This window comes from Herpailurus yagouaroundi, unplaced genomic scaffold, assembly GCF_014898765.1.
Source record: "Herpailurus yagouaroundi ecotype Mexico unplaced genomic scaffold, PumYag 216, whole genome shotgun sequence".
Taxonomy (NCBI): domain Eukaryota; kingdom Metazoa; phylum Chordata; class Mammalia; order Carnivora; family Felidae; genus Herpailurus; species Herpailurus yagouaroundi.
This window is the reverse complement of record NW_024412447.1, coordinates 9,302,385-9,324,267: the sequence shown is the minus strand read 5'-3', so window position 1 is coordinate 9,324,267 and position 21,883 is coordinate 9,302,385. Positions and strand designations below refer to the sequence as shown.

Here is a 21,883-nt window from a genome sequence, read left to right as displayed (position 1 = left end):
GAGTTTAAACATACCTGTTTCCAGGCATAAGTAGTGTAAATGATTATTGAAATGTGCTTCCCCAGGACCCGGCTTCTTCCTTTCCATGTCACCCACTGCCCTGCCTTGACAGTCTCCCACCGGGAAGGGCTCAGGGGACAGAGGGGCAGCAGGTAATGAGTGCCTCACAGCAAGTGGAGGGCTAAGCGGTGGAACTTGTGCGTCCCCAAGCTGTGATCCTTGGGTTGGTGTGTGGTCATGACCCTGGGCCAGCACCTCCCCACACACACCTTTCCCACTTTATACCAGAGGGGTCTTATTTCCTGGGAATGATTTCCATCATTGAGAAGGCCCGTCTGGTCTGCACATCCATGTTCCCGGTCTCCTCTCTCTTTTTGCCCTTCTGGGGCACACGTGTCATGGCCTCCCTGGAGTGCTTACTGATTCTTGGATTTCGGGTTTGGTTTTCACTTGATTTCCTCCCGGGCTTCTGTGAGCACGGTGCTTTGTAAAGTCGTTCCCTTCTCTCCAGGTCAGCAGGTGTCCTGCAGAGGGAAAGCTGCAGAGAAATGTTGTCAATTACTCTTTGGAAAATAATTTGTCGGTAAGTCTTCTGACTTACCTTAAAAATATTTATTCTTTTTGGGGCGCCTGGCTGGCTCAATCAGTAGAGTATGTGACTCTTGATCTCGGGGTTGTGAATTTGAGCCGCACGTTGGGTGTAGAGATTACTTAAAAGAAATAAAAATATTTATTCCTTTTGACTCAGAAATATTTCTAAGACATATTCAGAAATTCCATTCACAGGAAGTAATCAGAGGCATGTGCAGATTCATCCTGAAAAGCTATCACTCATCATGATTATCACGGCATTGTTTGTAATAGTGAAAATATCCAGCAAGTGACTCTTACGTTCATAGGCTAGAATAACATTTGAGAATTTATAATGTTCACAATTTAATACATTAAAAAAAAGTGGGACCAAATTATATATGGTATAAAACCAATAATGATAAAAACGAATTTATAATATACACATAAACAAATTGGTGAACCAGGGGCGCCCGGCTGGCTCAGTCAGTGGAGCATGGGACTCTGGGGGTTGAATGTTCGAGCCCTCTGTGGGGGGTAGAGATTACTTAAGAATAAAATCTTAAAAAAAAAAAAAGCCTGTTTGAACAAGAACAACTAATACATGTGTGGGTTGCATTCTTTAACTTCATGTGTTTAAATTTAGCATATTTTTTTCAATGGTCATATATATTTAAAAAATTTTTTTAATGTTTATTTTTGAGAGAGAGAGAGAGAGAGAGAGCGCGCACAAGTGTGGGGGAGGGCCAGCGAGAGGGGGAGACACAGAATCCGAAGCAGGCTCCAGGCTCTGAACTGTCCGCACAGAGCCCAACGCGGGTCTCGAACTCACAAGCTGTGAGATCATGACCTGAGCTGAAGTCAGATGCTTAACCGACTGAGTCACCCAGGAGCCCCAATCATATATACTTTTAACTTGTTTTATTTTGAAATAGTTTTATTTATAGGAAAGTTGCAAAAATAGTGAATTCTTGATTACTTTTTACTCAGTTTCCCCCAAATATTAACCATGTTTGCTAAATTTTACCATGTCTGCTTTATCATTCTCTTTCTCCCCACATATATATGTATATTTTTTAAACATTTTTTCCCCTGATGTACTTGAGAATAAGTTACAGACAGGGTGCTCGTTTATCCATAAGTAATTCAGTGTTTATTTTCTAAAATTCAAGGATTTTTTTTTTTACATAACCATAGTTTTTCTGAATGTGGAGTTTATTCATATTTTGCCATTCACCTCTCTTATAACAAAGGAAACTAGTTTCTTTTTCTTTTCCTGGCCCAAGATTGCATTTGACTGTAACCACTCTTCTATGCCCTAAAGCAGTTCATTATTTCCTTATAATATTTGCCCTTGACATTTTCCAAAAAGGCCATACTTTGTAGTATGTCCCTCAGGGTGGATCTGACAATGATAAGATTCAGATTATATATTTTCGGCAGAGTATCACAGAAATGGCATTGTGTCCTTTAGAGCACCATGAAAGGTGGTGGGCAGTGTCACTTTGTCCCAGTATTGGAGCCATTACTTTTTTTTATTTTAATTTTTTAATGTTTATTTCTTTTTGAGAGAGAGACAGACAGTGAGTGAGGGAGGGGCAGAGAGAGAGAGGGAAACACAGAATCTGAAGCAGGCTCCAGGCTCTGAGCTATCAGCACAGAGCCCAATGCAGGGCTTGAACTCACAAGCCGTGAGATCATGACCTGAGCCATAGGCAGACACTTAACCAACTGAGCCATCCAGGCACCCCTGGAGCCATTACCTTGGATCACTTGGTTACGGTGGTATCAGCCAGGCTGTCCTCCTTCTCATCAAACTTTGACTTGCAAGTTATTTATATCAGTATTGACTTGTGTCCTGTTCTTTTGTCCAATGGGTTCTAATCTGTTGCTCTGGTATTTATTTAGGTGTTCAAATTGTCCCAGATTTGGCCAGTGGGAACCCTTTCCAGGATCCTACGTCCTTTTGACGCATCCCCCTCATTCTTTAAGCCCTTCGTTACTTTTCTGCACTGCAAGGTGACCCAGGCCCAGTCATTATTTTCCTGTCCCAGTTCTGGAGTTGGCCATTTCTGCAGGGAGCCCTGGTTCCTTCTGATGGGGAACACTGTTTAGAAACCAGGATCTGGGGGATTAGATGGGTCCTTGGTCCTGGGGTATCCTCACTCGGCCCTCTCCGCAGACAAAACTAAGAAATACACCCCGCACACACACGTTTCCATGCACACACACACCCTCCAATTCCAGTGCAACAATGCAGCTGGCATCCCGTTTCTGTCTGCATTTGTAGCTCCCTTCTACAGCAGTAAGAAATTATTTTTAATTTCCGATGTAATATGTGAATGTCACAAATGCCAGCCATCTCATTAAAGCGGACAGACAGGGACACCTGGGTGTCTTAGTCTCTTGAGCATCCGCCTCTTGGTTTCGGCTCAGGTCATGATCCCAGGGTCATGGGATCGAGCCCCACATCTGGCTCTATGTGGAGCACAGAGCCTGCTTAGGATTCTCTCTCCTGTCCCTCCCCCACCATTTGCACAGGTGTGCACACTCTCTCTCTCCCCCCCCCAAAAAAAAGAAAAGCAAAGAGCTCTTTAGACACTTACCTCTCTGGTCATAGTGTAGACATTCCCTAGAGGAAATCCCTCTGGATCATTTTTCTGGAGAAATACATAATTTTTCTATTTCATTAGTGGTTTCACAAGAGGAATATAACTTTTCATGTTCGGTAGGTTTTGGCCGTCTTCCAGTGAGAGGCCTATGGTTCTCCCTGCTTAGAGCCCCCATTGTGTGGCTTGGACACCTGAGCGTCCAGCTTGGGGTTCTTCGAAGCTGCAGTGAGCATGCTGTCAGTCCTAGCGAGAGGTGTAGCTCGCAAAAGGGCTCCCTAGACCCAGAGGCCTGGGCGTTTTTGTTTTTTTTTTTTTTTCCCATGAGAAAACAGCTTTCAAATATTCTTCTGGCCCAGTAAGTAATGCACACTCATTATTTAAAATGCAAACAAATAATACATTAAAAAGGAAGTGAGAAAAAAATTAAAACCTCATCCCTGAGGCACTGTTTTTGGGGCGATCCTCTGACGTGTCACTTTATGTGTACATGTACATGCTTTTCTATCACTGAGACCAAGCACACGTGCCTTTGTATTGTGGACATACACTTGTGCTGCGGTGTGACTCACACGTGGTCAAGGGCACAGACCGTGAGTGCGCCACTCGCGGGAGTTTTACGCGGACAGACTCCCTGCTGCTGCCACCCCAGAGCAAGATAGTGCACATCGCCCAGTGTGCCAGGAGCGTCCCTGGTGTCTCCCACTCGTGACTCGGGCCCCAGAGGTAACCACGAGTCTGATGCCTGTCCCTGTAGATTACTTCTGTCTATTTCTTGAAGTTCATCCATAAGCGGTTGGTGCTCTTACATATTTGACTTCTCTTGTTCAGCATCGTGTCTGTGAGATTCAGCCCTGTTCCCGTGGGTGGGCGTAGTGCACTCCTTTTTCATAGCTGCAGGGATCGATACTTTCTGTTGTTGCTCTCTTCTTCAGGACTGCTAACAGTGACATCTTGAGTCTGTGCAGACCGAGGTGGGTGGGTAAAGATGCAGTGTAGACATGATGATGGCGTCCCTGGGAAGGCAGAAGCCCCAAAGGGGCTCGTCATTAAAGCTGAAAGCCCCACTCTGTGTGAAGCCCCAGTGTTCTTGGGACTGGTGTCTTAATCCAGAGAGTCAGTACGTCCGCCTTCCTTTTTCAGAGCTCTCTTCTCAGCCTCCCTGTTTTTCTTCCTCTTTTCTGAGTCTTTAGGCTGTGCTGTGGGATCTCCCATCACTGTGTCATCATCTGCCTTTGCTTTCCATGGCTCTTGTTGACTATGAACTAGAACTGTGTGTGTCTGTGTGTCTCAAAGGGTTCCGTGAAAGAGATCCAGGAACCCATATTTCAGTATTAACTCAGGTCAGAGACTTGGGCTTTGCCCCTCTGGCCTTAATCACCAACCTCAACCAGTCCAGGTTAATGAGCATACACTTGGCTGGTCTATTCCCAGGCTTCGGGGATGGCAGGCACTCTCTCTGTCATTGAGTTACCCAGCCTTCTGTTGACACATCTCTTATGATGGGGGCCCTGCTTCACAGCTGCTCATTCTCCCTTCAGACTCCTTTATTAGAAAGTTCTCCTTGAACAGCGTGTAAATCTCTGTCCCCCATTACCAGGGCTCACTTCTGCCCTCAGGAGACCTCTCCCTCCTCTGTTCTCTGATTACCCAAAGAGCAGATGGTCCCGCTGCCTCTGAATCCTCTTTATGGTAAACCTTCCTGTACTGTTTCTCATGTGGCATGTTTTGAGGACCGCTCCATCCTGGGACTCTTTTTTTTTTTTTTTTTTTTAATTATTTTTAACATTTATTTGTTTTGAGAGAGATAGAGAACAAGCAAGGAAGGGGCAGAGAGAATCCCAAGCAGGCTGTCAGCACAAAGCCTGATGCGGGGGCTTGAACTCACAAACACTGAAATCATGACCTGAGCCTAAATCAAGGGTTGGACCCCTACCTGACTGAGCCACCCGGGTGCCCCAGGGGACTTCCCAGCCCAGGGACTCTTTCTGATTGTGTTTCAATTTGTCTTTGATGCTAAATGTGGAGCCCTTCTGTAACTCTCCCTCTCTCCCTTTTTTTTTAAAGAAATTGTTTTTAACGTTTATTCATTTTAGAGAAACAGAGACAGAGCCTGAGCAGGGGAGGGGCAGAGAGCAAGGGAGACACAGAATCTGACGCAGGCTCCAGGCTCTGAGCTGTAAGCACAGAGCCTGACACGGGGCTCAAACCCCCAAACCAAGAGATCATGACCTGAGCTGAAACCAAGAGTCAGATGCTTAACCAGCTGAGCCACCCAGGTACCCCTTGTTATTTTTTTTATTATAGAGAAAGAGCTCAAGAGCAAGGATGAGCAGTGGAGGGGCAGAGGGAGGGAGGGGAGAGAGAGAGAAAATACCTTAAGCAGGCTCCACACTCATTGCAGAGCTGATGCGGGGCTTCATCTCACGACCCTGGGATCATGACCTGAGCAAAAATCAAGAGGCGGACGCTAAACCGACTGAGCCACCCAGGGCCCCCCGGTCCCACTTCCGTCAAGCATAGGAGAGTACCATGGTCCCTGCTGAGGCCTCCTGCGTGGATGTGCCGTGTGAACCATAACCTGCCCTGCGGGGAGGGTTCTGTTGTTGGGGCTTCTCAAAAGCCTGTCGCTCCTATTCCTGCTGATGCTCTAGAGGCAGAGCAGACTTCAGAACTGGTCTGCCCAGTGAGTAAGGCATGTCCTCCAGCTTCCTGTGTTTCTCGTTTCCTCATTTGTGTTAAGAATTAATTGAGGCAAAGGTCTAGGCAGCAGGATGAACTGGTATGACCTTATATGAGAAAAGCCCACACTCACAGCACTTCTGACCCCAGATGTGGGGGTGGGGGTCCCCCACAACAAGCAATTCTGTGACAGGAACTGGGTACCCTTACAGTTGAACTCAACTCTGACTCCATCTACCTGGGGCTGATGTCAGATCCCGCACGTGAAGGGCTCAGTCCCACAGGGCTGCTCCCCCCGAATTCAGATGCCAATTGCAAATCCAGGTTGTCACCTGTGCGTATGACTAATCAGCAGTAAAAGGGGGGGGGTCCTACAACCCTCTCCTCAAGTTCAGTTTACTTGCTAGAGCAGTTCACGCCACGCAGGGAAACACTTACATTTATTAAAGGACATGATAAAGGATACCGGTGAACAACAAGGTGAAGAGATACGCAGGGTGGGGTCTGGGAGGGGCCCCAAGTGCAGGAGTCGGGGGGCATCACCCGTGCTGGTATATGGACACCCTCTGAACCCTGTACTATTGGGATCTTGGTGCTCCTGCTTCCTCGGGTGGCATGCTCAGTCATTAACTCCCTCTCTGGAGAAGGGGACAGGCAGGGCTGAAAGTTCCAAGCTGCCAGTTATGCCTTGTCTCTCTGGTGACCATCTCCCCTCCAGGAGCCCACCCAGAGTCTCATTAGAACAAGAGATGCTCTTTGTGCTTTTCATTGCTTAGGAAATTACAAGGGTTTTAGGAGCTCTGTCCCAGGAACTGGAGGCAGAGACTGATACATATATTTTCTAGTATCTCATAGAGCTCCTGTGAAGTATGTTGTGCCCATCAGGTGCCCTGTGCTAACTTTTAAAACATTTTCTTTCTTTCTTTTTTTTTAATGTTTATTTTTGAGAGAGCATGAGTGGAGGAGGGGCAGAGAGAGAGGGAAACACAGAATCTGAAGCAGGCTCCAGACTCTGAGCTGTCAGCACAGAGCCCGATGCGGGGCTCGAACTCACAGACCGAGAGATCACAGATCCCTGAGTCAAAGTCGGATGCTCAATGGACTGAGCCACTCAGGCGCCCCACCCTGTGCTAACTTTTAATGGTGTTACTAAGTATCCCCACCAAATGCCCTGGAGTATTTGCCAAGAGTGTAGGAGAGCTGTGGGTTCACCCCACTTGGAGTTCAGGCCAGGTGGCCATGGCCCCAGAGGGAGTGGTAGGAGCAAGCCCGTGTGGTCCTCTAGGCAGCTACAGTCCCAGTGGTCTGCTCCTCTAGGCTTTGTCAGCTCAATTTGTGCTGAGTGATGCTGGCTGTCTTGCTTCCTTCTTGCCAAGTCATGCTCTGACACATCTAGTTCTCCTGGCTTCCTTCCTCTTTTACATCATTGCATCAGATACAGGCCCAGTCATGTGTCTCCAGATCACACCCACAAGTCCCATTTTGGGGGGGGGGGGGTAGGTCATCAGCGTGCTGTGGAATGTTGGCCTGAGCATGTTCCAGATCAGGATGCCTTGGTCAAGGCCTCGTGATTGTACTGACATGGTGGGTGGAGGCACCATTGTCCAGGTTCCCACCAATGGCATAGGTGTTAATCATGCCACACCCCTGCCCAGTTGTCCCTGGCTGCCCAGGGCCCAAAGATCCCAGACACATATAGAGGGCTCCTGGCCCCTTTGCACACTGGTCTCAGCCTATTTCCAAAAGCTTGTCTCTTTCTGACCACCTGTGCACCCACACATACAAACACATCCCATCGTAGCACACTTGAGTCGCTCCAGATTCTGTAGCTACTGCTCTTCTACGGTTCGAGCCTTGGTATGCACTTCCCCTGTCTAAACCCTCTTATCTTCCTTATCTGGCTGCTGGGCCTGGGTCATTTTTTCATGATGTTAGTCCCTGGGTGTCCCTTCTTTGATTGTCTCAGATGATCTTACCTTCACCTTCCTCAGAGCTCAATTTATTCCCCCATGACGTTGTACTGGCCGGGACATGCTTATGAATGACAGCAATGAGTTGGCGCCTTCCATCCCCCAACCCTCATGGTGGCAGAGAAGACCTGATGAAAGAGAGCATATAAATAAGACTCAGAGTGTAACAACGCTCTTCCCAGAATGCCCAGGACACAGTCACAAATCACTCCCCGTACTGAACACTAGGAAAATTTCAACTTGAATGAGAAAAAAAACAGTCAACAGTGATCAAAGTGACATCGATGTTGGAATCCTACAAGATATAAAGGAGAGCCAGACAATCCTCTTAGAACTGAAAAATACCATGGCGAAAGCTCCATGGATGGCGCCATAGTAGAATGGTGAAGACAGGGGAACTTGAAGGTAGAGTGCTTGATGGAATTATCTAGTCAGCGGGGAGCAACGGAGAGACATGAGGCAGAAAAAAGTGAACGGAGCCTCAGGGACTTGGAGGACCCGCCACAAAACATGTTTACGTCATCGTCATCCTGGCAGTAGAGAAAGGGGGGTGGGGAGCTGGAAAGATAGTCAAAGAAATAATGGCTGCAAGTCCTCAAACCTGCAGATTCAAGAAACCAAGTGAACCCTAAAAACGGTGACTCCAGAGAAATCCACAGCAGCCGTGTCTCGGTTTGCAGGGTCAACTTGGTGGGCAAGTTGCTAGAGAGGAATCTGCTGCTTTCTTGAGCCCTGCTTTTTAGAGGCCGCCTTGGGGAGGGCCCTTCCCCTGAGCACCCCCTCCCCCCTCCATCTCTGGAGGATAAGCTGTTACACGGGAGCAGGCTTGGCTCCCTTGAGGGTTTTTCCTCACCTTTTTTTTTTTTAAGACTTTTTTTTTTTTAAGTTTATTTATTTGAGAGAGAGAGAGAGCGCGCGCAAGTGGAGGAGAGGCAGAGAGAGGAGAAAGAATCCCAAGCAGGCTCCACAGTGTCGGTGCAGAACCCGATACAGGGCTAGAACTCTTGAGATCGTGAGATCATGACCTGAGCCAAAGTCGGACATGTAACCACCTGAGCCACCCAGGAGCCCCAGTCTCCCCTCATCTTGAAACCACTACTCATTGGCAGAGATTTGTGAACTTGAGCAGATGCTATTCCCACCGCAGCTGAGGGTGGACGCCATAAGGTGCTGGTGACTGCCGCTGGGTGATGTGCACGCCTGAGGGACAAACTAAATCGCTTGCTCAGGCTTCCTCCCTCCTCGCTGCTTTAGGAGACCGGCTCACCCCGGTATCGGTGCCGGGTTGCTCAATCAGTCTTGTTTACTGACCAGAAATTGCATACAGTAAACGCAAAGCCATAAGTACTTCCTTGAGGATGATTTTACACTGCGGTGTTGTGAAGAGTCAGATGGAGAAAGGGCCCTTCTGCCTTGTTTGCCTTTTCAGACGTGCCAGGATGAGTCACCCTTGGCCTGCGGCATCACCTGTTGAAATTCAGGAGGAATGGTTTCTCTCATATCTGTCTGCCTACCTACGTGTGTCCTTTTCTGTATGTAATTGTCTTCTTTTTTTTTTAATGTTTATTTATTTTTGAGAGAGACAGACAGACAGTGTAACTGGGGTTGAAGCAGAGAGAGAGGGAGACACAGAATCCGTAGCAGGCTCCAGGCTCCGAGCTGCCAGCACAGAGCCTGACGGTGGGCCTCGAACTCCAGAGCCGCAAGACCATGACCTGAGCCGAAGTCGGACGCCCAACCGACTGAGCCACCCAGGTGCCCCATGTAATGTTCTTTTCTAATAAAAACAAAAGCTCTATGTACAGACCTAACTTGTAGTAAAAGATCAGATCTGATGTGCCCTTTTTTCCGTGCCTAATTTTCCAGAGGAGAACACTCAAGCCGCAGCCCTGTGGCCGAGAGCCTGCTCCGGTTAAGAAGTTGCTCTGTTTTCTCATGTACATTTTCCTTTTTGGTTTTTTTGTTTGTTTGTTTCTGCTGCGGACAAGTGTTGCCTTTGACCCCAAGAGCTCTGCACTTCCCAGTGTTCCTCCTCTTCACTAAATGTGGGAAGAAGAAACGGCCTATGGATTAGAGACTGTTCCAGGGCAGAAAGAGTGCACAGGGCTCCCAGAGTCTCCTTGGAGGGTCTCTGACGGACTGTCCTGCAGTCAGTCACCCTGCCATACTTGAAGTGGGGAACATTCTTGTAAAACAGGACATCCAAGATTTTCTCATCACAATCTTTCAGCCATCAGAGGAGAGTGGTTTTATACCAGACCGTGCGGAGGTGGCTCAGGGCACACTCCCAGAGGCACGTAATCTACCAGCGCGGTGCAAATGACATCTGTCAAACTCTGCGTGAAGTATACCAGCTTGGGTTGCTAGTTTTGAACATTAGCTCACGCTGCCTTTCTTTGGCCGACTTGTGTCTTTGCCAGGCTGGGTTTTCAGGGGCTGTTTGGACCTGACTGCTTCATAAACAAAGTAGCCACGGGCCTGGGGAGACCGTGGAAATTTTACTAAGCTACCAGGGGCTCCGTGAGCAGAGAAAGTTTGGGAACTTCTGTCCTAGCAGATCACCACTTGGGCACACCGCCAGCACCAGATGCCTTTTAAATCTGCTTGTTATGTATTATCGGTTCATGCAAATTTTATATTTCACGTGTCATAATATATTCACTGACATCTTCCTTCCATTCCACGGGTAGTTATTCTGCATTAGATTGTGTGCCAGGCACTGTGCCAGGAAAGTATGACCCTGGCACAGTGCTTGGGAGTGACAGTCGAGCTGAGATTGTCAGGAAGCAACTGGAGGAAAAGCATCTCAGGCACGTGTAAAGGCACTGGGGCAGGGGTGCAAAGACTTAGGCTGGGGATATAGGTGGGTGTCTTGTGTGTGTGCTTCAGCGTGAAAACAGTGACTCGGTGTGAAAATAATGGTTTAGCAGCTGTTCATGGCTTCTGCCCCAGTCACACTGCTGCTGTCCTCATATGGGAAGCGTAGGGGTAAAGGGCTTTCCTCTCAGCGTGGCTTCCTTCTTGCCAATCTGCCAGTCCTTCCTTTCCACTCTGTGCCAGATACAGAGGTACTTCCAATACTATTCCTCGTTCGGGAGCTCACAGCAGAGCAGGGGAAAGGCTCGTGTCTCTTAGATCATCCTGCCTACATGGGTCCTGAACACAGCCCTCCCCTGGGAAGCTGGGGCCCCTTTCTTGGTTTCAGCAGTCCTTGGAGCCTTCACTTCCCCAGAGTAGAAGGCGGCCTCGGATAAAATGATCATGATCTCCGGGTCTTTTCTACTGCTCCTCTGCCGCTCTTGTCTGAAGTTTTACACCTGCAGTCAAAGCTGCTCTCAGTGCTTTTGAGACCCCTGAGTGCTGGCCTTGTCCCCCGTCCCGGTCAGGCCTCAGGGCCTGAGCCCCACCCTGGCTTGCTGCAGGGAGTCAGCATCCCGGTGGGCAGTGCCTGGTCGTCTCCCTGGGGTGCAAGAATGTATGGGGTTGTTCCTCTGAACTTGAGGGGAGTGGCCCAGATGCCAAAGGAGGCAGTATGGTCAGGAATCAGAGCCAGAGGGAAGGAAAGTGAACGTAGCCTCACAAACTGCGGTAATGATGTGTTATCTGTGTGATGCTTTGCAGATTATAAAGCCACCCGGTAATCTGTATGTCAGGCTGTGAACAAAATGAAGTCCCTGCATTTTGGGGCTGACCCTGCAGTCAGTGGAAGGAACGTATAACGTAATGCCAGGTAGTGATCAGTGCTGAGACGGAGTATGGGGAGGGAGAACGACCAGAAACTATACTGAGGCAGAGTCTCTCTGAGATGGTGACATCTGAGCAGAGATCTGAACGAAGTGAGGGAGAGAACCCTACAGATAACTAGAGGAATGGAGTCCAGGCAGCAGCATTAACGTGTGCAAAGGCCCTGAGGCAGGAGCAGACCTGGAGGCTTGAGCGGTAGCAGGGAGGCCAGTGTGACTGGTGAGGAGAGGTGAGAGCGGTAAGAAAGGTGGAGGGGGCAGAGCTTTTAGATTTTGTGCTCAGTAGGACTTGAAACCATTTGAGGATTTGGGTTAGGGAGGTGACTTGATCTGGCTTACTTTTTAAAAGGCTCTCTCTGGCTTCTGCATGGAGCAGGCCCCTTAGAGGTCTGTGGCAGTGGCCTGGGCAGCTGGAACCAAATGTGGGACTGTGAATCCACTGCCCTCCGACACACCATCCCTGCGGGAGCCCCCTGCAGAATGAGCTTTCTAGATGGCGTGGGCAGCTCACGTAGGTGTCAGGAAACGATCATTGGTCGTTTTCCTTCATGGCCAGGAGTCTCCCCGCAGTAAGGGGGGCTGGGTGGCCTGAGTCAGGGGGAGAAAGGGCCATGGGACGGGGAGCTGACGTTTGCTGTTCCGTGAGCCGGTGGGGGGCAGGGGGGCTTTCCTGTGTCAGCCGGGCTCCGAGGGTCTGCACGGCATGACCCTGTGGGACGGATCCTCTCCCTCCATGGTTCTGTGAGAGCTTGGCAGACAGAAGACCTGTGGGTGTGCCAGACCACACTGGCAGGGTTGGCCAGGAGGACGTGCAGAACAAACATTGAATAAATCTTCAACGTGCGTGAGTTCATCCTTGAATATGAAATATATCAAATATGATTATCGCAGGAACTGAGTCATTAGGAAAGCACCTCAGATGAACGAGAAAGCAGACAGCTGAGCCCAAGAGTCTGCTCTGAGTGGCCCGTGCCCGACAGGCCCCAGAAGGGCAGAGCTGGTGCCGGGGCCCTCGGATGCCAGAGCAGCTGCGGGGGCCAACCCTGGAGTTGTTTCCCAGCGGCCGGGACAGCGAGCGGAAGGCAGATGTGAGGCAATCTCCCGTGCCTGAGCTGCCGAGATGTGACGAAGGCTTTCCCCGCTGAGGCTGGGAAGCCTGGTAGTGGTGAGAGCTGCCCACTTGGTTAACGGCGGCAATTGCAAAATCGAGTGACGAGGTTGCAGAGGTGAGCTCAGCCTCGATAAGTGGCAGAAGCGTCCTGCCAGGCTTTCAGGTTCCCCACGTTGCCCTTTGTGGACTCGGACCTGCCTCTCTGCTGGGTTTCGGTGGTGGCAGGACCAGGGGGGGCATCTTTCCAGGGAACGAATGAGGTTGGTGTGCTGAGGGTCCCCGGGACCACTGTCAGGCTCCATGATTCGCCAGGACTCGCAGAGCTCAGAAAAGCTCTCTCACCCCGTTGCAGTTTATTATGGCAGAAGGATATTACGGCACAGACAGAAACCAGCAAAGGAGAAGGCTCCATAGGCCGAGTCCGGCAGAAACCAGGCACGAGCTTCCAGTTGGCCTTGCCCGCTGGAGTCAGCAGCCAGGGCTTAACACTCCCAGCAACGACGCGTGGCGACACATATAAAGTGTTACCAACCAGGGGGGCTCACCGGCCGCCTTCATGTGTGGGGTTTGTATGGGAGTCAGCCTAGCAGGCATGGAGCGCCACATCGCTAACCTCATCTACCCTGTCTCCCGCATCCCGGACGTCAAACCCAGACAATGCGGTCGAGAACCCCAGCCCTTCATCCTGAATGACATGGTTAACGTGAACCATCTGAGCCTGGCCGAGCGTCTCAGTAAACCATCTGTAAGGTCCACGCTCATCAGGCGGCGTCTTCCCAGGGCTCAGAAGTGATTTCCCAGCAGCCGTCCAAGGGCCAGCCCTGGAGGCCTTTGGAATGTGCAGGGTTTAGGGCCACCCAGGCCTGTCACACAGTTGGGGAAAAGATTTGCCTCGAAATGGTCCCCGTTCTCATGTGGAACCAAGCCCATGTGGGGCTGGAGGAGGCTCGGTGTCCCTGGGAGCCTGTGGCTTCTGTTCTCTGTTTGCAGGGACCCCAGTCCCAGCTCCATCTGTAGGACGTCCTTGGGCTCCACAGGGCCATTTAATATTTTAGTTTCCACCCAAAGCTGCAGCTGTGTCTTGGAGGGGCCAGCAGCTCCTGCCCCGGTGCCTTGCCTGCTGCTGTAGCCCTTGGGGCCCTGAGACCCAGGCTGAAGCTTTGAGGGGTGGGGGTGCGCCCCTGTGGGCCTCAGGCAGACCCTACTTCTCCCTGCTCATACGTGTCCCTTTCTCTCCCTGCAGATTCCTCTCGCCATGGGGGATTCCAACGTGGATGCCAGCGCCACAGTGTCTGAGACAGTGGCTGAAGAAGTGTCTCTTTTCAGCATGACGGACATGATTCTGTTTTCACTCATCATGGGCCTCCTGACCTACTGGTTCCTCTTCAGAAAGAAAAAAGACGAAGTCCCCGAGTTCACCAGAATTCAGCCAGTGTAAGTGACTGTGTAAGTGTAAGTGTGTAAGCGACAGTGTAAGTGATTCAGCCAGTGTAAGAAATCCCTCTCTGCGTTCCAGAGCCCGTCCATCAGTCCCAGCGGTGCCCTGTCCTCAGACCTGGGTCAGGAGAGAGCCAGGCGACAGAGGTGCAGGTGGCCTTGCCGCATTTGGGGCTCAGTCGGGGACATCGCCTTATCGGTGGCCTGTGCCTCAGAGCTACCTTAGCCTAACCCCTCGTGTTTCCACAGCACGTTAGGGTTTACGAGGTTCTTTTACGTCTGTCCGCTTGTTCGAATCTCTCGTTGGCACCTCACAGGGACCAGAGTACAAGGTGCCATTTCACAGGTAGATAAGCTGAGGTTCAGGGGCACTACAAGTACTGCCCGAGGTCCTTAGCACAGGGCAGAGCTGCAGCCGGCACCCGGTTCGTGTTTGACCCCAGGCCCGTGATCTTTCTGTCTATGACAGTTTTGTGAACAGATGGGTCGTAGCGGAGCTATTGGCAAAGGACCACGTCGGGAGGCGCAGCTCACTGTCTTTCCGTCCTGTTGCATCACTGACATGGACAGGGTTGCAGTTTGGTGCTGATGCATCTTTACCACCTAACGCTTGCCAATTTCCCTTTTCAAATGAAGAGAGCAGCCTCAAGCTTAGAGCTTTGGGGGCGACAGCAGAGGAGGAAAACTGGTTTTCTCTTCTCCTCGAGACCCGCACTGAATAGTTCTGTGACCAGATGTATGGGGAGTTCTTGCACACCCTTGGGATGCCTCCAGGTGTGAAACCGTCTGCCTGGAGTTAGCCTCGGGTCCTCCGGGTGGGGGGCCCGGTCCCACAAGACTGCCCCCAGCTTCAGACACGAGTCTCAAGTCCCAGCATCACTTGTACTTATCAGCCAGAAACCAGAGCTAGAAACCAGCCTCCTCAGGTTTGATTCATTGGCTGCTGTGGCTCACAGAGCTCAGGAAAGCAGTTTCCTTATTACAAGGTTACCAGTTTATTTTAAAGGATAGAAGACAGTAATAGCCAGGGGCGCCTAGGTGGCTCAGTTGGTTAAGCGTCCGACTCCGGCTCAGGCCGTGGTCTCACGGTTCATGGGTTCAAGCTGCACGTCGGGCTTTATGGTGACATCTGCCCCTCCTCCAGCTCCTGCTCTGTCTCTCTCTCTCAAAAATAAACATTAAAAAAAGAAAGAAAGAAAGAAGTCCTTAACAGCCAGATGGAAGAGATGCAGAGGGCAAGGTATGGGGAAAGCTGCCGAGTTTTATACCCTCGGTGGGGGCGCCACCCTCCCAGCACCTCCAAGGAAGTGTTCAGCAGCCTGACACTTGAAGTTCTCCAAACCCTGTGCTCTTGGGTTTTAATGTAGGTGTAGGTGCGACTGATTAAATCATCTGCTGCTGGGGGTTCATTCACCCACCAGTTCCCCCCTCCCCGGAGGTCAGCAGCAGGCCTGGAAATTCACACCCTCTGACCACATGGTTGGTTCCCCCTGGCAACCATCCCCATCCTTCAGGGCTTTCCAGAAATTGCTTTATTCACATAAACTCCAGAGTGGCTGAAAGGGGCTGGTTATGAGGAAAGGAAGACACCTTTATTGTTTTTATCACTTAGGAAATGCCAAGGGTTTTAGGAGCTCTGTGCCAGAAACAGTACAAAACCCAAATTCGTATTTATTATAAGTTACGATATCACACACAGTCTCCAGCTTGAGTTTGCTAATGGCACTGTTTGTTTTTTAATGTTTTTTTTTTTTCCTAAGTTTATTTTGAGAGAGAGAGCGTAAGCAAGGGGAGGGACAGAGAGAAAAGGAGAGAATCTCACTGTCAGCACAGAGCCTGACATGGGGTTCGATCTCATAAACCTGAGCCAAAACCAAGAGTCGGACCCTTAACCAACCAAGCTGCCCAGGTGCCCCCATGTTCTTTTTACTTTACTGATGTTTTTCAACCTTCCAGAAAGCTTCCTTGTAAGAAGTTTAAGTACAAAGGTAAATTAGCTTAATGAAAATATTAAGAGTACAGATGGTTGTTAGCTATAAAAACATGACAGTGAAGGAGTGACATGGTGACGAAACCACTGTCCCCTCAAGACTGAGTTCCGAATCCTTCCTGCAGTCAGGTCACTTCTTCACATTCGCTGTTGGCTATGTTCTACCCAAACTCCAACCCTGGACACCTGCAGGCAGCTTTGAGTGAGGCCCTGTGCTGAGGGAGCCCTGGGGCCCAGCCCTGCCCTTGGGGGCTCCCTGAGTCCTGCCGGGAGTGGGTCTCAGGTGCAGGCCGTGGTTTCACACACTCGGGTCCAGGATTCCCCAGGCTGGGCAGGCTGGGCGCTCAGGGTCACATCCCCTCCTAATTCCCTCTCCCAGTTTTGGTAACCATTGTCTCCCTTGGAAAAGTTACGGTCTTCAAGCATCACAGGAGATATTCAAAGGACTCAGTTCTTGTACCACTGACAGGACATTAGTTTCCTGTTTGCCGGAAGCTCAGCAGATATCCACTGAGGCCCCGCTGTGTCCCAGGTAGCCACAGATAAAATAGAGGAAGTCCCTGTGTTCGAGCTCACATCCTGGGTGAGGTCCTCCCTTCACCTTGCCTCAGTTTTCCCCTCTGGAGGGGAATGACCCCACCTCCTGGGGCTCGTGTGAGCATTAAGTGAGGTGCTGGAGGTGACAGCACCTAGTATGTTCCTGGTGCTGGTGGCTGCTGAGTCTGTCAGAGTATATTTCGTGTCAAGAAGACAAAGGTGGTGTTTACATTAACAAAACTGAGCCGTCAGGACGTTGAGAGGTACTTGTAGAAATGCTTTATGAAATGCTTTTGTGTGCATCGCCTAAGCATGGCCTCTGCGACAGCCCGGCACGCTGGGCAGGGCGTGGCTGGGAAGTCTCAGGGCCAGGCCAGGAGACACAGGCTCCAGGAACTCTGAGAAAGAGGGGGCAGGAGGGTGTGCTGAGGGAGGTGGTGTTGAGCAGGTCCTAGAAGGTGCTGCCACATCCCGAGGCTCAGAGGGCTTTGCCCGCAGAGGGCCAGCGGGTGGGACTGGCAGGCGAGCAGGAATCCGGCCTCTTGCATCTGGGGTTGGTCCAGCCAGGTGCCTTCCTGGGGTGGAAAGTATTTTGAGGGGGGGGGGGGGGAATGTGGTACTCAAGATAAGGGATCAGTGTCCGGGTCCCAGTTTCCAGTGGCCCTGAGTTTCCTTGTCTGTAAAGCGGAGATGTCCCACCGCACTCCAATAGAGGACGTGGGCGTGCCATAGGAGCACATGGAGCCACCATCCTCCCCGTCACCTCTCCAGCCTCATGAGATGGACCTGAAATAAAACCAAAAGCCTAAAGTTTGTAGATTCTGTCTCTTTGCGGGGATGCTAAAACTGCCCTTCCCTCTTCGTAATCCTAAAGTTTCAGCCTTCCTCTTTCTGTGTCCGCTCGCTCCACAGGGTCTCTTGTCCCTCGATATACCATGTGGAAGCCTGCTGGGGCCGGGTCATGTGTACCCTCCGCAGGGGACCCCTTCACAGTGCAGGGGATATGTTCTAGGGCCCAGAGTTGGGTGACAAAGGTTCTAGTCCTGCCTCCATCACCTAGAAGGCACGTGAAGACGTTGGCCGTGACTTTATCTTTTTTATGTCTGTGCTCTGGAAACGATAAGCGTCCTTATCTCATGGGGCTGACACTGAAATGACATCATCAGTGAGCGCTTTGCCCAGGTCCTGGTGCTCTTGGTCATGGCCTTGCCCTTGAATGGCACGTATTATTGTTTTTATCCTTACTATTAATATCACATCCTGTCTCACAAGAGCCCTACAAGGAAGGCTTTATTACCCCACTTTGCCGATGAGGAAGCTGAGACGCAAGTAGCCTCGGAGTTTGCCCAAGTCACGTCACTTACAAGTCGCAGGGCCAGCTTATCAAGCCACACCTGCAGACTCCACAAGCCACACTTCCCCCTTTGCCACGCTGCCTGATTTCAGCAGGGCCCCTCGTGGACTGCGTGGGGGGCGGATGGAGGGTCATCGGGAGGCAGGTGGTGGGGGGCGCTACAGGACGTGGGCCCGAGAGAGATGGGGAGGCCAGAAAAGGGAGTCCCGGGGCTCGCACAGTGAGGGCACAGTTGATGGGACACGCGGGCCTGGCTGGGCGTGAAGAGTCTGCACCAGGCAGCTGCTCAGAGCAGGTTTGGGAAACGGGGAGACAGGATGCCTCTGGGCGTAGGCGGAGCAAGGGAGCAGAGCAAAACCCAAAGTGTAGAGATTTGGACCCTTTGCAAGCAGCAGGGGATGGGGTGACTAGAGAAGAGAGGCCAGGCTGCTAGAAGGAAGACACTGGCTTTTTCTCTTAGGCTTTTGTTTCTCTTGTTAAGGCTGAGCATGAGCTGTGGGTAGCAGGGTGAGGCCACTCGCCACTCCTCTGTCTCTCTGGTCCCTGTGGCCGACAGGGGGTGGTGAGGAGCAAGAGACCAGGGAGGGTCAGAGGGAAGGTCAGTTCTGGAAGGACTGTTTTGTTTTGTTCGTCACCTTTTTGCTGAAGTGTATATAACATGCAAACAGAAGGACACGGGTCGTAGTGCACGGTTTGAAGGACGTGTGTAACCAAAATGGCCCCATGTTGTCTGTGTCACGGAGCATGCACTCTGAGGTTTACGTGGAGTTCTTTGGTCTCATTTGGTATTCCATTCTGTGAATAATCTGTGATTTATTCTTTCTGATGATGACGGACATTTCGACAGTTCCCGGTCGGGAGAACAGTTGCAAACAGTGCTACCGTGAACATTCTGGTAGGTGTGTTTTAGTCCCCATAAGGCCGTGTTTCTGTTCCGTGTGTGCTGTGACGTGGCACTGGCAGGTCATGGGCACGTCCCCTCCTCACGCTTACTTTTATCACCTTTTTTATCGTAGCCACTCAAACAGGCGTGTAGTAGCATCCTGTCGTGATTTGCGTTTCCCTGAAGACCTACGACCTTGTCTGTCATAATGTTTATTGGCCATTTAGATACCTTTGTGAACGTCTGTTTGCTCAAGACTTTGCCCGTTTCTTCCACTGGGTTGGTGGCCCTGTTCATTTGCCAGGGTTCTTTATAGTCTAGATATGAGGCCTTTGTTAGATAAATGCACTGCAGATACGATCTCGCTTCTGTGACTTGCTCCTTACTCTCTTACTGGTGCCTTTTGATGAGCGGAAGTGCTTGACTTACACTTAGCCCAATTCCTCAACCTTTTGGTTGACCTTAAACCTTGACGGTTGATGTTTCTGTGTCCAGTTTAAGAAATCGTAACTTATCCCATGGTCCTAAAAAACGTTCTCTTTATGTTTCCTTCTGAAAGTTTCCTTGGTGTAGCCTTTAAACTTAGACTTCCATGCAGCTGACGTCGACTTGGCTTTGGCAAGTTGTGTGTGGTGCTTCGAGGTTCATTTTTCTCCCGTCGGATATCCATCCACTGGACACAGCACGAGGTGTTATAAAGGCCATTCTCTTCCCACTGCCCTTCAGTGTCACTGGTGATATAAATCAGGTAACTGTCTGTATGCGGGTCAGTTTCTAGACTGTTCTGTCCTATAGATCTGTTTTCTGTTGCTTCATCGGGACCACACTATTCCATTTTCTGTGATCCCATAGTCACTCTGGACTTGATATCTGTAGGCCAAGTCCCCCAGCTTTGTTCTCTTCTAAGATTCTTTTGTCTTCTTCAGGCCCTTGACATTCCATGTAACTTTTAGACCAGAATGTCAATGTCCACCAAAACCAAAGCGGGGAGAAAACAAACCCTGCTGGGGTTTTAGTTGGGATTGGATCAAATCTATAAATTAATTGGCACTTTACAGTATTGAGCCTTTTATTTTTTTATTTCTTTAATATTTATTATTTTTGAGAGAGAGAGAGAGAGAGCGCACGCACGTGTGCAAGTGGGGTAGGGGCAGAGCAAGGGGGACAGAGGATCTGAAGCGGGCTCTGCGCTGACAGCAGCGAACCTGATGTGGGACTCAAACTTACGAACCGTGAGATCATGACCTGAGCCAAAGTCGGACGCTCAAACAACTGAACCACCCAGGTGCCCTTCAGTATTGAACCTTTTAATCCATAAACATAGTTGTTTACCCCAGGGAGATCTTCTGAGTTATATTAATAGCAATTAAAGGCTTGTTCAAGAGAGCAGCACGTTCTCTTAGTGACGGTAATAATTCCGAAAGTGGCTCCTTGCCATCCACTCACATTTAGTCCTCAGCCTTCACTCAGCTTGTGCCTCTGGACAGAGCATTCCACGCTAGGGCAGCTCTTAGTCGCAGGGCACCCGGGGTGTGATGGTTCCCACGGGAGTCTGAAGCTCCAGGACCCCCCCGGAGCCCCCACTTAGCTCGCACACGTAACACAGCGCTCTGAGTGGAGCACCCCTCTTGTCGCATGGCCATTTGTATTTCTGCCTCCCATGATGCAGAGACAGCGTCCCATTCCTGTCCGGGTCCACTGTTGGACTAGCACTAACATGTACCTGTGGCTGCCTCTTGGGCAAAGTGGCCCACAGGCTGACCTTGGCTTACACGGGAGTTTTACATTTTTTTATTTATTTTATTTCATTTATTTATTTTTTAATTAAAAAAAAAATTTTTTTTTAATGTTTATTTTTGAGAGAGAAAGAACTGTGAGCGGGGTAGGGACGGAGAGAGAGGGAGACACAGAATCGGAAGCAGGCTCCAGAGGCCTGAGCCGCCCAGGCGCCCCAAGGGAGTTTTACATTTTTAAATTACGACATTATTTGAAATTAGAATGTTGAAAAGGGTGGCATATCAAACCCAGACTTTCAGCTTCTCTTGAAAAAGAATCTGAGGCTCTGGCCCCACGGTGACGCCCGCCAGTGGTGGTAAAGCTGAGCAGGTGGCCAGCCCGGCCCAGCCCGGGCCGCTGGGCTCCTCCTCTGCTCTGCTGGAGGCAAGAAGCGCCCAAGCAGCCTCCACACATACCTCTGGCCTCATGTCTGGTGCCTGAGCTTGAAAGAAAAACAAAGCTTTTTATTGTGGAACGTTTCAAACAAACGCCAAAGGACAGAGCCCAGAAGATGTGAACACAGCCCCCCACCCACCGTGGGGGCTCGTTTCCTCCCGTCCCCGCTGCTCCTGGCTTATCTTAAAGCAGTCCAATTTCATAATTAGTCATATGTGGATCTGAATAAAGGAATCAGGATTTCTTAGCAAATTGGAAACACTTCATGTGAAATGTGAAAATAGTTCGGTCTTCTCCTCTCCTTTTTGAACACAACTCTCTGCCATTGTCCTCACACCCCTGAGAGCCAGCGGCAAGCTTCGGGACTCTCAGGCACCCAGGAGCGTTTGTTTGTCGTTCCCTGATTGACCGATACGTATCTATTTTTTTCCACACTTCTTCAAAAATTCAGGATCTAAACAAGATTGCAGTTGCACTGCCGTTGATAATAAATCTTAAAAGTCTCCCTCTCTCGGAGGGCCACGTATGTGGAGGTATAATTTATGTGCAGATGAGTCCTAACAGAGGTATGCGGTTGTGCAGCCAGTGTTACGATCAAGATCTAGAACATTGCACGTGTTAGGGTGGCCGGTGATGGTGGGCGGCAAAGAATTGCACAAAGAGCGGGGCAACAAGCAGGACAGAGTTTATTCACTCGCCAAGGGAGAGAGGGGCCAGACATCAAGAGAGGTGTCACCCCCGGTCGGGCTGGACCTTGTAAGCATTTTTTGTTTTAAGGATGTGATAAGGGTCGCAGCTGTGCCGGGGGGGGGGGGGGGGGGGGGG

The 21,883-nt window shown here is 50.3% G+C and overlaps 1 protein-coding gene across 2 annotated transcripts in view; it reads left to right on the top strand.

Moving 5' to 3' along the window:
* POR (cytochrome p450 oxidoreductase) overlaps positions 1 to 21,883 on the top strand; it is a 62,993-nt gene that overhangs the window by 19,810 nt on the left and 21,300 nt on the right. The window contains exons 1-3 of one of the 2 annotated variants that reach the window (XM_040456092.1): positions 5,677 to 5,680; positions 11,769 to 11,770; positions 13,929 to 14,119. In XM_040456092.1, coding sequence (XP_040312026.1) covers positions 13,941 to 14,119 — 179 coding nt within the window. In that variant the 5' untranslated portion in view covers positions 5,677 to 5,680; positions 11,769 to 11,770; positions 13,929 to 13,940. Of the gene's footprint in view, positions 1 to 5,676; positions 5,681 to 11,768; positions 11,771 to 13,928; positions 14,120 to 21,883 lie in introns of those variants that run through there. The other variant, XM_040456091.1, reaches the window with a different exon arrangement.